This window comes from Jaculus jaculus, chromosome 7 (genome assembly GCF_020740685.1).
Source record: "Jaculus jaculus isolate mJacJac1 chromosome 7, mJacJac1.mat.Y.cur, whole genome shotgun sequence".
In the NCBI taxonomy this organism is placed as follows: Eukaryota; Metazoa; Chordata; class Mammalia; order Rodentia; family Dipodidae; genus Jaculus; species Jaculus jaculus.
The window spans coordinates 42,388,307-42,405,470 of NC_059108.1; the positions used below are offsets into that span (position 1 = coordinate 42,388,307).

A 17,164-nucleotide genomic window follows, 5' to 3' on the forward strand; every position below is an offset into this window, starting at 1 on the left:
ACTATGCCTGTTAAATGTTCCACTACAGCCATTCAGGCCACAGGCTGGGGACCAAAGCCTTTGGGGGAAGCCTCAGTAATGCAAGACTGTAATGTGGGTGGTGTAGCTGGGCAGCCCCTGTTCTTTACCAGGGAGGCTGGGCCAGCGTGCACTTTCAACTGCTTTGTGATGGGCCCATATGCATACCGGTCTCAGAGTCCAAAAGCTAGTTTACCTTCTATCACACAATGGGCGCATGGTGCAAGGAGGATGCCACTTAACCTTCCTTTCTGTCCTACAGCCATCTCCTACCAACACCAACTCTCCACCGATGTAATTTTTTTTCTGCATTTGTTTTTTAAAAGTATTTTTAATTTTGCAAGGGGGGGGGAGAGGAGAGAGGTGAAAGAGAGAGAGAGAGAGAGAGAGAGAGAGAGAGAGATAGGGAGGGAGGAAGGAAGGAAGGATGGAAGGAAAGAAGAAAGAAATGGCATGTGCCTGTGCCTCCCGCAAATGAGCTGTGGATGCATACATCACTTAGTGCATACTGGCTGTAAGCGGACACCGGACAACGGGGGGGGAATCCAACCTGAGCAGGCAGGCTTTGCAAGTAAGTGCCTTTAGCCACTGAGCCATCTCCGCAGTTTTGTTTTGTTTTGTTTTTTTTTTCCCTGTGTGTTACTCCCAGTTGTACATTATAAACATCCATGCCAGCACACTTTGGCTTTAGTTTCCAAAGACTGGCCTCCGATCTCAGAGCAGTGAAAAGTATAGACACCCTTCTTTGAAACCCAAGTCGGCGGCGGCTCCAGGTAAAGTGGGTGTCTCGATGCCCCGCGCCCCGGGGACGGGCGCTTCCGACGGTCCCCGGGCTCCGCCTGCCGGGGGCGCCGGGGGCAGCGCGTGCGCCGTGCGGCCCGGCCCGGCCGCCGCGATGCCTATTTTAGTCAAAGCGGCCGCGGGCTCGGGGACCTGGCCCGGGTCCCGCCCGCCGAGGCCCGCGTGGAGCGCGCCCTGCGCCGCCGTCCCGCGCCCCGCCGCCGCCGCCGACTTTGTCCCGCGCCGCCCGGGCTCCGAGCCGGGGGCTTCGGGGAAGGGACCGGGGCGCCGCCGAGCTCCCCGCAGCTCCGCGCCAGGGCTCAGTCGGGCAGCCGAAGTTGGAGCCAGCGCCGCCCGCCCCGAGCAACTTCGCGGGCCGGAGCCCGTCCCCGCCCTGTCCTTGGCGGACCGCCCCGGGTCTCCGCTGCGCGCCCGGCCGCCCGCCCGCCCAGAGCGGTGGGTCCCGCAGTCTCCACGCCGCCCCCACGCGCCCCGGACCAGCGAGGTGAGCGGCCCGCGGCGCGGGTGGGGACCCGCGCGCGCCCCAGCCTTGGTTGGGACGCGGGCTGTTGGCTAGACCAGCCCCGGAACGAGCAAACCGGCGAGAGAGTGCGAAGACTCAGCGCCGCGAGGTTGAAAGAACAGGGTGGATGGAGCCTTCTCTATTAGCAGGGCTTTTAACTCATTACTGGTCTATCTTCGTTTTTTATATTTAATTCGATGAACGCTTTATGTTGGCGTCACCAGTCATCTATGTAGACATGCAAATACTTATTTGAAAGCTAGGATTATTTTAAAGCACGAACTTATTAGAACAAGTAATTTAAGGAATTAGACTAGGGGAATCCTATGAAAGATAACTTCTTTTGATTTAGTTAAAATTAATCTGAAAGTTTGCCAGTTCACCCACCTTTCTCATTTGATATATCATTCATTCTCAGGATAAGGGCATTTCGATCTAAACCATTTGAATCTATTAAGTGGCCCTTAAAGTAAATTGAAGCCCGGTGGATCCGATCAATATTTAATGACAACAGGTAAGAAATGTTTTATATTAGATATTTTATATGTAGCTGTATGTAACCGTGATTTATCTTAAATAAGCTGTAGGTTCTAGAATAATCCTACTTTTAAAAATAGCTATCAATATTTTCTTGTTCTTTAGTTAGTGGATTATAGTTTTTCCTTCAATTTTATGGGACCAGAAATTGGTGCTTTGGGTGCCACTTTTCAAGCGCCTGAAATTGTACTACAGCAGGTTAGTGGACAATACGGTAAAATCAGGGGTTATAAGAAGGAATATTATTGATTTATTCCATAAATTTCTGTTAGAACGTCATTAAAACAAAGGAGTTTTAAAGACCACATAATCCTGTTCTCTATTGCAAGAAAGAAACAGATTGGGGGAAGCAACGCTGTCTCCTGTGGGCTCCCTGGTGCCTTGTGCAGGCCAAGCTAGCTCATCAGCTAGTCATTCACTGGCCTTTCTTTATGATGCAAAAGTGATTTTTAAAAATGTTATGTTTCGGGCTGGAGAGATGGCTTAGCGGTTAAGCGCTTGCCTGCGAAGCCTAAGGACCCCGGTTCGAGGCTCGGTTCCCCAGGTCCCACGTTAGCCAGATGCACAAGGGGGCGCACGCGTCTGGAGTTCGTTTGCAGAGGCTGGAAGCCCTGGTGCGCTCATTCTCTCTCTCTCCCTCTACCTGTCTTTCTCTCTGTGTCTGTTGCTCTCAAATAAATAAATAAATAATTAAAAAAAAAAAAAAAAAACAAAAAAAAAACAAAACAAAACAAACAAAAAAAAAAAAACAGTCCTTAAGAAAAAAAAAAAAAAAAAAAAAAAAAATGTTATGTTTCTGTCTCTTCCCATGTGGTCTTCAGCTGTGCCTGGGAGGCCATGCTTAGAGAGGCCAGCCTTGGAAAACATAGATGAGTGCTGTGGCCTCTGTCTCCTACAGGACTGGGATACTTGGAATGAACACGAACTCCAGTGGGAGAACAAGCACGTCCAGAAGTGCTGGAGAAATGGTAGTTATTAACTGACATAAGGCCAGGGGAGCTGACGCTATTTCATGAGTTATAGAGGACATTTGAGATTACTCATTGTCTTGCAGATGTTATGAAATAAATTCTGAGTTGGCCCTCAAAAACAAACTCAACTCTAAATAGAGTTCTTAAAATATCATTCTCCATCTCAGTTACCTTATTTTTTTTGAGAATTTTGAAAAGATGTTGAACTCTTAGGGTTTTGTTTTTTTTTTAAGAAAATAAATTTTTAAATCACTCCTTATTCGTGAGCTATTTCAGAATGACATAAAGGGGTCCTTGGCCTGGGCATGTCGCTTAGTGGTCGTGTGCTTTCTTGCCTAGCATGCTTAAGGTCCTGGCTTGATTCCCAGTACCACAACAAACAACGAAACAAACAAACACACTTAAGATATTTAATCAGGGCCAGGCGTGGTGGCGCACGCCTTTAATCCCAGCACTCGGGAGGCAGAGGTAGGAGGATCGCCATGAGTTCGGGGCCACCCTGAGACGACATAGTGAATTCCAGGTCAGCCTGGGCTAGAGTGAAACCTTATCTCGAAACCCCCCCCCAAAAAAAAAGAAGAAAAAAAAAGATATTTAATCAGCTCAGTCATTTTGTTCACATTTATAAAGTTATATTTGTCATCTTAAGATATGTGGAATTTTTCACAGTTATCTAACATCTTTTTAAGATGCCCAACCAATATCAGTTATTATACCACTTAAATTTTTACTATGTTGAAAAGTAAGGTGAATTGCATGACCTTATTTTTAATGGAGTATATGTTTCTAAATTAAATTTAAAGATATTTTGGAGTCCTCATTTGAGTCTTTTCTAAAATAAAACATGTATTCTGTAAACTCATTTAGCTTTTCTTAAATTTACATAACTAGGGCTAGAGACATGGCTCAGCAGTTAAAGGTGCTTTCTAAGCCTGCTGGCCTGAATTCAGTTCCCTAGCAATATCATAAAGCCAGATGTAAATTGGCCGATGCATCTGTGACCCTAAGGTACCTGTTTAAAACAATGGAAGGCAGAGCTGGAAGAATCTGTAGCTTGTGGGTCAGTTAGTTTGCAGCAACAAGAGACCCTGTCTCAAAGAAGGTGGAGTTGTCCTCTGACCTCCACATGCACATCCTGGCGCACACATGCACAGACACACACTAATAAATAAATACATTTATTTTTAAAAATTGTGTAACAATGAAATTTTTGTGGACCATAGACCAAATATAGTCAGGAAAGAGGGCTACTTTGTGTTGCTTTATATAAATATGTAAAATTATATTATTTGAAGTATATTTGCTTAATATTATATAGTAAAATGTATATTCATGACTCCTCCTGCATATTGGCTATGAGATTACTAATTTTTAATTTGTGAGATGCTACTAACTAGCATTATTAAGGGAATTAAAATAGACATAGGTTAGGTTAGATAATAAATGAAAGTAAATGTTATATTTTCATTTCTGTGAAATTTATGGTAATGCATATGGTTATGTGTTATGTGCACAGATGATTATGTAATAAGTATATATGTATGCTACAGTGATTTAATGATGCTGCAAAACAGAGCCTTCCAAATATTTTAAGCCTTTAGCAAATATGAGCATGCTCACTTTTAAAGTATTCAAAAGAATCTAGTCTGTTTTCTAGAATTGATAGGTTTGAGGTTTTTTTTTTTTCTTTATTTATTTGCAAGTAGAGAAAAAGAGAGATTGGGATGGGCATACCAGGTTCTCTTGCCACTGCAAACTCACTCCAGACACAAGTGCCACTTTGTATATCTGGCTCTATGTAAGTACTAGGGAATTGAAGCTGGGCTGGGAGGATTTGCAAGCAAGCAACCTCTCTAGCCCAGAGTTTGGGTATTTTTTTTTCCCTTCTCCACTATCTATGACAGAATGTTGATGGACCTAATATTGTGACAGCTGCTGTGAGGTCATGAGTGCCATGGCTGCTTCATGTCAGGAAGACAGCATTGCAAAGCACCCCTCCCCATCCCCTAGCTCTTATCTCCTTTCCAGCCCCTCTTCTACAATACTCCCTGAGCCTTGCAGGGGGTGAGGTACATCGATGTCTCAGTTTTTCCTTGTGCTTGGATTCGGTGTTTTCAGTGTGGATGTTATAAGATTAGACTAAGTAACTATAATCACTGTGATTGACAAGAATTGGTGGTATTCCCTTAGATTTGTTAATCCTCATTCCTCTCTCTTCCCCAGGTATGTACATATAGATATAAATTGCATATATAAACACAGGCATATATATTAGAGAATAGTTGTGCACTCTGTGAAGCACTTCATGTATTTCTTTCCATTTCATATTAAGGCAAGTGAAGAATCATGATCAGGACTTTACAGATAAAAAAAATAACGGATATATTTACTCTGTGACAGAGCTGGGATTTGAACTTATCAAGTCCACAAGCCTTGGAGAAATCTGTTTACCAACATTCAAATCATAAAAACAATTTTGGCATAACATGTCATAAAAGTGATAAAAAGCAGTTGCCATCTTCACAATTGGCCTTTTGTTTGTCTTTAATAGGAATTTTCAACATGAATTCTACAGAGACCAGCCCGTTGGCAGCATCAGCTGTGATTAGCCTCACGTCTGGGTTAGAAAGTGTCACTGTCACTCCTGTGCCTTCCAATGGGACCACCTGTGAGAACTGGAGAGAAATACACCACCTGGTTTTTCACATAGCGAACATTTGCTTTGCAGCCGGATTGGTGATTCCGACCACGCTCCACCTTCACATGATACTTCTTAGAGGAATGCTGTCTATAGGTGAGGTGTCAAGGTGTCTGCACCTGCTTGTAACTAGCATCATTTGGGCTTTGTTTTGTGAGCTTCTGGGTATTCCTTGTCAGGTTTGTAACAGACCCAGAAAGTCTTTGTCATGAAGTCTTCCAAGTCACTGTGTAACTCAGACACGAGAATGAACTTTTCTACTGCTGTTTCCTAGTGTGTGAAATAGGGTAAAAGTCAAACCACCTTATGCAGCTATTGTGAGAATTAAGTGAATGTGTGTTTATACATATGTATTTAAACAGCTAGCAATGACCTGTGAAGTAACAGGACAAAACCAATTGTCTATACAAAATAATTCAAGTAAAATACACGCACACATACACACATTATACATACATGCAATATGTGCATACTTGTGACCCTACTAACTGTGATTAAGTGTGTTAAATTGATTCACATAAAAATATTGAAACATTTCTGGGTGTGGTGGAACACACCTTTAACCCCAGCTTTTGTGAGGCAAAGATAGGGGGATTGCCATGAGTTCAAGGCCAGCCTGAGACTACATAGTGAATTCCAGGTCAGCTTGGGCTAGAGGGAGACCTACCTCATAAATAAATAAATTGAAATATTGAAACAAATTGATTATTTTAGTCCATGATTATTAATAAATTACTTATGTGAATTTCTCTCCTAATTATCCATTCTCCAGGTGCATTAAAATATTTTATTTATTTACTTATTTGAGAGACAGAGAGAGGCAGATAGAGAGAAAGAAAATGGGCACACCAGGGCCTCCATCCATGGCAAATGAATTCTAGATGCATCTCCACCTTGTTCATCTGGCTTACATTGGTACTGGAGAATCGAACCTGGGTCCATAGGCTTCACAGGCAAGCACCTTAACTACTAAGCCATCTCTCTAGCCCTCCAGGTACATTTTTGACACCTGTAATATATCAGGTGAAGACTGAGGAAGTTGGTTTCCATCCTTGTAAGAACAAATGGGTGGTCACAGCATGGAGTGTCAATTGCTAAATGCAGGTGTATGCCCACTGCCCAGGGCTCATCACTAAAGTGATAGGCACAGTAGGAAGGCAGAGCAGGTCCACAAAGGAGGTGTCAGTACAGTCACCTTATGGGAAATGACCAGATGTCTCTGAATGAGAGCATGCAGGACCTGGTGAAGGGCACAGAAAAGTGGGTAAGCTCCCCTCACATTAGGGCAAAGGAGGAACTCTTTGTGCCTATAGCATGTGCAAATTGACCAGGAGAGGCTTCGAAGGGCAGCTAGAAGGCTGCATGTGGGATTTCGATGGAGGCATGACCTTTAATAAGGCACGATTGCAGGAGCCGGATGTTGCCTGGGGATGGGGGACAGATGCTATTGAGAGTTTTAACACAGGTATTTTGGTGGTAGAATGGACCAAGAGATCATTTGGAAATTGAGGCATGGGCAGGTACAGTGATGAAGTTTAGTCCATTGATCCCAACTTTTTTTTTTGGCCTTTGTATATGGTGTGTAGCGTGTGTATGCATGTTGTGTTTGTGGGGGGAAGGAGGTGTAGACCAGAGATAGATGCTCATTGTATTTCTCAACCACTCTCCACTTTTATGCTGAGACAGGGTCTGTCACTGAACCTAGAGCTCACTGATTCATTTAGACCTTAGCCAGTGAGCCCCAGGATTCTGTCTCTACCTTGCCAGTGCTAGGATTTCAGGGTTCTGGGGATCCAAACTCTTGTCCTTAGGCTTGTGTGGTAAGCACTTTACTCACAGAGCCATCTCCCCTGAAATGTATAACTTTTTTTTTGTATGTTGGTGTTTTTTGGTTTTTGTTTCAAGCAGGGTCTCACTGTTACTTAGGCTGACCTGGATCTCCTGCTGTAGCCCCAGGGTAGCCTCAAACTTATGGTGATTCTCCTACCTCAGTCTCCCAAGTGCTGAGATTAATGGCATGTGCCACCATACCCAGTTGTTGCAGTCCGGTTCGCATTGCTGGTAGAAATCACCCAACCAAGAGTAGCTTCTGGGAAAAAGAGGTTTATTTTGGCTTACAGGCTCGAGGGGAAGCTTCACGATGGCAGGGGAAAACGATGGCATGAGCAGAGGGTGGACATCACCCCCTGGCCAACATAAGATGGACCACAGCAACAGGAGGGTGTGCCAAACACTGGGATGGGGAAACTGGCTATAAAGCCCATAAGCCCACCCCCAATAATACACTCCCTCCAGGAGGCATTAATTCCCAGATCTCCATCAGCTGGGAACCTAGCATTCAGAACACCTAAGTTTATGGGGGACACCTGAATCAAACCACCACACCAGTCTAAATGTATAACTTTTTAATGTGGGGCGTTGGCTTTCATATGTGTACGTTGATATAATTGTATCTTAATAATCATTTCATTTTTAATGGGAAATACACATATATTTTTCCACCAGAAAATCAGAAACAGGGTATTTTTCATTAAGTTAGTGGGTAGATAAGAAAAAAAAAGAAAAACAAAACAGGAAAAAAGCAATTGGTGAATGGATAATCACCAATAGAAAATTCAGGTGGCTAAAAAGTTTTGGTTAAATATTTGTGCTTACCATGAAAATCTAATATATAATTTCTCATTATCAAATTAAGAGTTTTCAAATTTTATATTGACAACTTTCTGCTGGAATTCCCAACTAGTAAGTTTATCCAAACTCTTGGAAAACATTTCATCAAGAACATATGAAACTGTGACATTCATTCCCTTCCTTCACCTTCAGGTAATCCAGCCCAAGTAATAGTAACAGAGATTTGCTCTTATGTATAAAGTTGCTTTTGCTCCTTATCAAAAATTATACACCTACCTGTGGTACATGCCTATAATCCCAGCACTCTGGTGTCTGAGGCAAAAGGAGTGAGGATCTGAGGCTAGTCTGAGCTTCATAGCAAGATCCTGTCTCACAACAAAGCCAAATGCATGCATGCATGTGTGTGAATGGGTATCATAAGTCCCTAGTATCACCTATCAGGAAGCAGACAGTTGAATAAATTACATTTTAGTCAATTGTCATTATAATCTCTGTTCACAGTTCTTTTTTGTTGCAGTAGTGTCTCTCTGTAGTCAGCCTGACCTGGAATTCATTAGGCTGGAATGCAGGGTAGCCTCGAATTCATGGCGATCCTCCTACCTCTGCCTCCTGAACGCTAGGATTAAAGGTGTGTGCTACCACGCTGGGCCACAGTTTTAATAAGATGGGAAAATCATTGCACTACATGAAAGAGACTGTTTTAAATTTATAGATATAGTAGGTTTGTCATCTGATGAGAATTGTAAGAAAATGTTAAATATTGCTGTGGTTTTTCTTTAACTGGTGCAATTATGAGCTTTATCCTCCCCTAAGAAATATTTTCTATAAAGAAATTTTGCAATGGAATGTTGTTATTTTTTGTTTTGAGTAAAATACCAAGACAAACAAACTTAATGTATTCAACTTAAGTGTTTCTAAAATACATTTAATTTATATACAGAGAATAAATTCATTAAGCTACTTGCTAAAACTGATATCTAACATATTAACTTTGTTATTTAATAGGATGTACCCTGTACATCGTCTGGGCCTCTCTCTACCGATGTGCCTTGGATATAGTGATTTGGAACTCTGTGTTCTTGGGCATCAACATTTTGCATCTTTCATATCTTTTGTACAAGAAGAGACCGGTAATTACCAAAATTATTTGATAAGGAAATTATATTAAATATGAAAGCTTTCCAAAGTACTTTGTTTAGATCTGAGAATAAACATCTAACATCTTTAGTCATTTTATTATCATTTCTTTGAAGATTAGGCTTTCTGTTTATGTAATAACAGAAAAATATTTGAGAGGTGTGAACTTTATTCTACAAATGACTTTTAAAAAAATATTTTATTTATTTATTTTCAAGGGGAAATTGAGAGAGAATGGGTGTGCCAGGGCCTCGGCCACTGCAAATGAACTCCAGACACGTGCGCTTTGTGTATCTGGCTTTGGGGGCTCAAACCCCAGGTCCTTAAGTATTGTAGGCAAGTGCTGTACCTGCTGAGCTGTCTCTCCAGCTCTACAAGTGACTTTCATTTCTCATGTTCCTTCTAAGTTGATTGGCAGCTGTGTGTGAGCTGACATGTCCCTCTACCATTCATTTCAGGGTCAAAGCAGCAGGTTCTCTTCGTACTGCACATTCTCATGGCAGATGAAGAGAAACACCCAGTGTCTCTTCAAATCTCTGCTCAGAACAGATATATCTTACTTCTGCTCATCCTCCATTGGCCAAAGAAAACTACATCATCGAGCCTTCTGTTTTGGGGAGTAGGGTGGGATAAGAGGATGTATGATTCTCTTCAGGGGTAAGACAGGAAACAGTTGAGAGTAGTAATACCATGTAGCCCTTACCACCATACCCCTGCTCCTCTTGGCCATCATTGACTCATTCCAGATGCTCAGAAAAAGCTTTGATGAACAGATGTTTCCAAAGAAGAGAATTTTGAAGGTTTCATGAAGAAATTGGGTCTAGAGTTGAGGCTTAGAGAATGAGAGAACATGAGAGACTTCTCAGATCCTATATTCGTTACTGTGCCACCAGGAATAATGTGTGCACAAGAAATGGGATGGATTCTTGATTAAATTATTTTAAATGCTTATGACTAGAGCTCTGGGGTAGATAGTTGTGATGAGAATAATTCCTAATCATTAGAACTTTCTAGAGCCCCCAAATTCAAGGCTCCTAAGTCAGTGATGCAGTTGAAACACCAAACAGGCAAAGCATTTAGCATCTATTTTTTTTTTTCTTGGACTGTCAATATAAGTATTTTTAAAGGTATATATTGGTTCATCAGGATGAACCAGCAGGACAGGCAGGGTCATTTTTAGTGCCATGGTGGTCTGGGTCTGTATTTGCATCATGTTTCTGCCACAGCTTTCACTGGGACCAACATCATTGATGCTGCAGTACAGTTTTTCATGCACCCAATTAACGCGGCTGCTAGACAGTACTGCATCCCAGCACGGGCATTGCCTGGAGCTGGGAGACTCTGCTGGGAAAGACAATAACAACATGTGCTTTTTCTGTTCCTCCAGTAGCCAGCTTGATTCGCTAGTGAGGACTTCATTCTGCAGAGTGTATTTTAGCTTGGGATGACACCATTATACCAAAACTCTCATCCCCTTGGCCTTCACGTTGCTTGGGAATACAGGAATATGAGGTGGTGCCTGCAAGGGTGGAGGCTGGCTTTCCTCTCTTGCAACATTGAATAACAACTGCATGGAGAGAAAATGCTTGATGTGTTCAGTAGTATTTTTGCAAGTTTCTTTTCACATTACATCTTATTTTTCCAATATCATAACTAAAAGTTAAGGGAATTTCTGTGGAACAAAGGCATTATGTTAGTTATCAAAAATATTAAAACAGGAAAGTGCCATGTTGTGACATCTAAGACCTCAACAGCATGCATTATGAACAAGAGCACCTCTCTTCCCCTATGCCCTTCCAAGTTGAGTTTAACTGCAACAGTGCCTTTTTAGCAAATACAGTAGAATTTGACATCACCGATCTCTGTGTAACCTAAATACAGTAGGAGAGCAGCATTTGCCCCCAACTCACTCTGTGTGTTCAAAACTATGGAGGGTACACATCTGCCTTGCAGGTCAAGATTGAAAAAGAACTCAGCGGCATGTACCGGCGGCTGTTTGAGCCACTCCGAGTGCCTCCAGACTTATTCAGGAGATTAACTGGGCAGTTTTGTATGATACAAACCTTGAAAAAGGGCCAGACTTACGCTGCAGAGGATAAAACTTCAGTGGATGACCGGCTGAGTATTCTCCTGAAGGGCAAGTAAGTGTTAGATGAGAATGGGAATCCTTAGCTTGCCTTCAATATTCCATGGCCTCAGGAAAAGTATATACCGAAGGGAATGTTGTCAGTTGAGGAGGAATTAGTCACAGTGTGTTACTGGTAAAACTCATTTTGCAATTAAGATTTGGAACTCTGTGGAACAACATGTCAAAGCTAGACTTTATTTCTGTGAATCCTACAGAAATCCGACTTTTCCATTGTGATTTTTTTCTGTGTACAATTTTTAAAATTTTTATTTATTTATACATGTGTGTGTGTGCCACAGCACATGTGTGGAGGTCAGAAAATAACTTTGAGGTGTCTATGCTCTACCTTCTTTTTTTAAAATTTTTTAAAATTTTATTTTTTCTCAATTTTTTAAAACATTTTTATCCAGTGTGATTTTTGTTTTGCTTTTCAGGCAGTGTCTCAGTCTAGCTCAGGCTGACCTGGCTCTCACTGTAGATCTAGGCTGGCCTCACACTCATAGTGATCCTCCTATCGCACAGCCTAATGTGGACTTATTTATTTAGCTTTTTGGTTTTTCAAGGTAGGGTCTCACTTTAGCCCAGGCTGACCTGGAATTTACTATGTAGTCTCAAGGTGGCCTTGAACTCATGGTGATCCTCCTACCTCTGCCTCCCAAGTGCTGGGATTAAAGGCATGTGTCACCACGCCCGGCTAATGTGGGTATTTTTTAGCCATGTTTAAATTTTTGTTTAACGTTGATGAGTCAAAATTGAAGTAAGTTTAAATTAGAATTCAAGAAGTTTATGGATCCTAGTGAATTCCAGGTCAGCTTGGGCTAGAGTGAGACTCTACCTCAAAAAAACAGCAGCATTTTTCTTATTATTTATTTGAGACACAAAGAGGGAGGGAGAGGCAGATAGAGAATGGGCACACCAGGGCCTCTAGCTACTGCAAATGATATGCAGTTGCATGTGCCACCATTTGCACCTGGCTTATGTGGACACTGGGGAATTGAACTTGGGTCCTTAGACTTTGCCATCTCCCTTGCCCTAAGAAATCTTATTTTGCTCAATTTCTTGAATTTTACTCTGTTCTCTCCAATGCTAACTCTATCCATTCTACTTTCCCTGCAAACACATAGTTTGTATTTTGTCCCCTCAAAATAAGTATCTAGTGAAAAATTTCACCAAAAACAATATATGTATGTGTGTATATTTTTCCAACACAGAACTATACTCCAAACATTTAGGTATATTTTTAGTGTAACACTCTAAAACCTTGAATTATGAAAAAGCCAACCAAGTAATTCCATTTCAATTAGTTTTATCATAACTTCGTTGCCTGACACAGTGTTATGCTAAATGTCACAATTTAAATGTCTCAACCACACATTTAGATGTTTTTATTTCATTCTGTGATGCAGAGTAACTTCCTAAGTGAACAAGTTCAGTGAGTGGGTAGAAAGATGGAAAACACAGGATTCTCATTAAGAAATGAAAGTAGTACTTTTTTCCATGAAAACATCAGGGTAAACACACCTTTCCTAGCCAGAGAATGATAGCCAACATTTTGATAAGAGAATGAACTTTAATCCACACTGATGAATCTGAGAAATCTGGGAGGTGTCCCATAGATTATTGCAACAAATATTATTAGCAGATTCATAAGTCTGAAATCACTATCAGTACCCATGGTTATTTTTCTTGTTTTCCCAAATTTAACATTAGGGAATTTTGGTTGCAGGCCTAGCATCATTAGACAAATAGCTATATATTGGTATTGAGATAATTGTGATATAATTAAACAGCATTTATAAGAACAGGTTTGAGGATTTAAGAATATACCTAAATCCCTCCCCCTTCAAAACAAGAAACAAATAAAGGTCACATATGAACTTTAAAAAAAAAAAAAGAAGTTTATGTATTCCTCAAAATGAGTTTATGGGAATATGGGTCCTCTGAGGGGAAAGCCAGTGTATGCCATGTGGGTATAATTATTATTTTGTTCATTTGGTGGAGGTGGTTGTTTGCGATGAAGTCTTGAACTTATAGGTCCCATAACTGGAACTACAGATGAATGTCACTGGACCCTGCTTAAGACACGATGGTTGATAGCATTCCTTTTACCCTCAGAAATTCCCATAGGGAGTGAAAAATTACATAATCCATCTAGCTATTAGAATGATGGTAAGGGTAATAACTGTTAGAAGACACATGTTGGGTTAATCCTGGATGCTGGTCTTTTTCTTACATTACATTTTTAGATAAATATTTGGGCCACAAAAAGTGCTTTTAATTATGTCCATTATCTTTGGTATCTTTAAAGCTTTAGCACAAAAAATAAATATTCCCATGCTGAGTGTGGTGGCACATGCCTTTAATCCCAGCACTCAGAAGGCAGAAGTAGGTAGATCACTGTGGGTTCAAGACCAGTCTGAGACTACATAGTGAGTTCCACGTCAGCATGGGTTAAAGTGAGACTGTACCTCAAAGAAACAAACAAACAAAATATATGTGTGTGAATTATTTACATGTATATAACCATGAAATTATGGTGATTTTTAAGGATTAAGATGTTAGTTAGGAAATATTACATGTATATTAACATTGATTTCTGTTATCAGAATGAAGGTCTCCTATCGAGGACATTTTCTCCATAACATTTACCCCTGTGCCTTTATAGATTCTCCTGAATTTAGATCAACCCAAATGCACAAAGGAGAAAAATTCCAGGTAGGTTTAAGATTGAAAGGACTGATATCTTTTTCAAAAGCCATGACTAATTGGAGAAACATGGCCATATTTTGTTGACAAAAGATAGCCACATAGTATACAAAGGATAATTCCACTTAAAGAAAAGTCTTGAAATCATATGTTCTTGTGCACAAGTGGTCTAGAAAGATCTGTCATAATTTAGCCATGGCCCTTACCCTGTTGTTTCTCTGAATTCTTTTCTTTTCTTTCTTTCTTTCTTTCTTTCTTTCTTTCTTTCTTTCTTTCTTTCTTTCTTTCTTTCTTTCTTTCCTTCCTTCCTTCCTTCCTTCCTTCCTTCCTTCCTTCCTTCCTTCCTTCCTTCCTTCCTTCCTTCTTTCTTTCTTTCTTTCTTTTTTTTTTTTTCTTTTGTTTTTTGAGACAAGCCCAACAGATTGGCCCCTTTTTTATGCAAGGGAGTGAAAGTGTGAGAGAGAATTGGTGTGCCAGGGCCTTCAGCCACTGTAATCAGACACCAGATGTGTATGCCACCTTGTACACATATGCAACCTTGTGAGCATGTGTTACCTTGTGTGTCTGGCTGATGTGGGATCTGAAAAGTCAAACATGGGACCTTAGGCTTTGTAGGCAAGCGCCTTAACCACTAAGCCATCTCTCCAGCCCTCACACTGTTATTTCTGAGGCATGAGTTGAATTTGCATCTAATTTTCTAAAAATATTTTGTTTATTATTTGGTTGCAAAGAGAGAGAGAGAATGGGGGTAACAGAGTAAATGAACTCGAGATGCATGCTCCAGTTTGTGCATCTAGCTTTACATGGGTACTGGGGGATTGAACATGGGTCATTAGGCTTTGTAGGCAAGCACCTTAACCACTGATATATCTCTCTAGTCCTGTTATTTTTTTTGTTTTTATTTGAATTTTTATGATACTTATATAAGAAAACGTCTAATGTTTTTTATTATGAGATCAAAGGAAAATGTCACCTGTAGATAGTGTTCCTAAAACATATTGATTACTTTTGTTACAGGAAAAAAAAAACCCACAAAACTAGTTTTGCCTTAGATAATTTATTTTGCTAATTGTGAAAAATATCCAGTTGCTTTATTCTTTTTATTTGATGAACATATTTAAGAGCAAATAATGAACTTTTTCATAGTCTTGACAATTTGAAAGTGGACTCATTATTGCACTGTTCTTTCTCTTGGCTCAGTGGTTGAAGGCACTTGCTTACAAAGCCTGCCAGCTTGGTTTCCGTCCCCCAGCACCCACGTGAAGCCAAGTGCACAATGTGGCTCATGCACTTGGAGTTGGTTTACTCCGTTACCCATACTCTCAATCACTCTCTCTCTCTCTCAAATAAATACATAAAAATATTTTAAAACGTTAGTTAGTTTCTTGTGAATGTGTGGATTTTAAAAAATATTTTATTTGTTTATTTGAGAGATAGATAGAAGACAGAGGGAGTGGGTACAGGTGTACCTGGGCCTCTAGTCACTGCAAACAAACCCCAAATGCATGTGCCACTTTGTGCATCTGGCTTTGTATGGATACTGGAGAATTGAACCTGGGACGGGATGTCAGGCTTTACTAGCAAGTGCCTTTAACCACTGAGAAATCTCTCCAGTTCTGTGTATGGTTTTTTGTTATTGTTCTTGTTGCTTTCTGAGACAGGGTCTCACTGTGGATATCAGCTTGACCCTAACACTCACTGTTCAGTCCAGGCTGACTTTGAACTTGTGTGCCTCCTGCCTCAGCATCCTGTGCTGGAATTACAGGCGTAAGCCACATGCCTGCTCTGTGGACCTTGTCCTTATTCATCTTTGTAACTGCTATGCTTCAAATGATATCATGTGATGTGTATTTGTAATAATGTATATTGAAAGTAGAGTGAAATTTAGTTCTTCATGGAGCCCTAAAGACTGCTGGTACATTTTTTAAAGTCTTTTTTCCTTTGGGTTTGGTTTTGGTGAATCTTCCTTTTATTATAATAAATTAAATCTTCCTTTTATTCCTAGGAACACTGACCCACTTTTAAAAGTAGCTAATCCCAATAATGTCTAAAGATCAGATTTCAGCCTGTTAGAAGCAAGGAAGAAACTGAATTTTTTATTTTCTCTCTTGGTAGATAGTCTTAAATACCTCTTTGTCACTAGAAATGTGTTTAATTTTGTGGCTAACAAAGCCACAAAAGAAAAAGAAAGCTCTTTTGGAAGTATTTTCCCTAAGGCTCAGATAAGACTTCATGTCAATTCACTAGCCTTTACTAATCTCTGGTTTAATGTTGATGGAGTGAAATGGTTTATGCTTGCAACAGGATCTGGGTTCTTTGTCCAGTCCATGTAATGAGCATGCTTTGAGCGCTACTGTGTGTTGAAGCCAGGCACTGAGACTTGAGGACATGCTGTCGTCAGAGTCCACCCTGATGTGGGCACTGAGCATGGCTATGGTGATGGGAGGGTCCTGGAGGAAGAGGAAGGGCACTGTGTGCTGAAGAGCACATTTTGTGGGTGGAGGGGTCTCTGGGCACTGAGCTGCATGAAGGGCTCATCCATAGGAAAAGATGTATTTGAGAAATGCGTGAGCTCTACCGCGCTGTGACAATTCCCTGTGTAGTACTACACTTTAACAGTTTTCAGCTGGTTTGGGGATCCAGTTCAGTGGGATGTCCTGAAGCTCACCTGAAAACACATGGCAGAAGGCCCCTGGCCAGCCATACTCATCAGTAACATGCCTAGGCCCTTGAATCTTTCTCGTTCTCAGCATGCTTTTGTGACTTGGCTGGGCAGAAGATCTTATGTCTACAACTGGCCTCACAAATCTTACCTCAGACTTGTATATTTTGGCATTTGCCTAGCAGGTCCTGTGTTCAATTGCCCGGCAGCACAAACACACACACACACACACACACACACACACACACACACACACACCTTAGCTTATTTGCTTGAAGTTTTGTCATTAAGCCTCATTGTAATCAGTAGCATATATATATATATATATATATATATATATATATATATATATGATTATTCACTCACAAATCAC

At 40.9% G+C, this 17,164-nt stretch overlaps 1 protein-coding gene across 3 annotated transcripts in view; it reads left to right on the forward strand.

The window, feature by feature from the left end:
- Window positions 1-538: 538 nt before the first annotated feature.
- The window catches only part of Bves (blood vessel epicardial substance), a 31,844-nt gene continuing 15,218 nt past the window's right edge, over window positions 539-17,164 (forward strand). The window contains exons 1-6 of one of the 3 annotated variants that reach the window (XM_045154680.1): window positions 539-589; window positions 1,740-1,835; window positions 5,381-5,623; window positions 9,164-9,288; window positions 11,249-11,436; window positions 14,030-14,138. In XM_045154680.1, coding sequence (XP_045010615.1) covers window positions 1,826-1,835; window positions 5,381-5,623; window positions 9,164-9,288; window positions 11,249-11,436; window positions 14,030-14,138 — 675 coding nt within the window. In that variant the 5' untranslated portion in view covers window positions 539-589; window positions 1,740-1,825. Of the gene's footprint in view, window positions 590-1,233; window positions 1,304-1,739; window positions 1,836-2,707; window positions 2,827-5,380; window positions 5,624-9,163; window positions 9,289-11,248; window positions 11,437-14,029; window positions 14,139-17,164 lie in introns of those variants that run through there. The other 2 variants (XM_045154679.1, XM_004660603.2) reach the window with 2 other exon arrangements.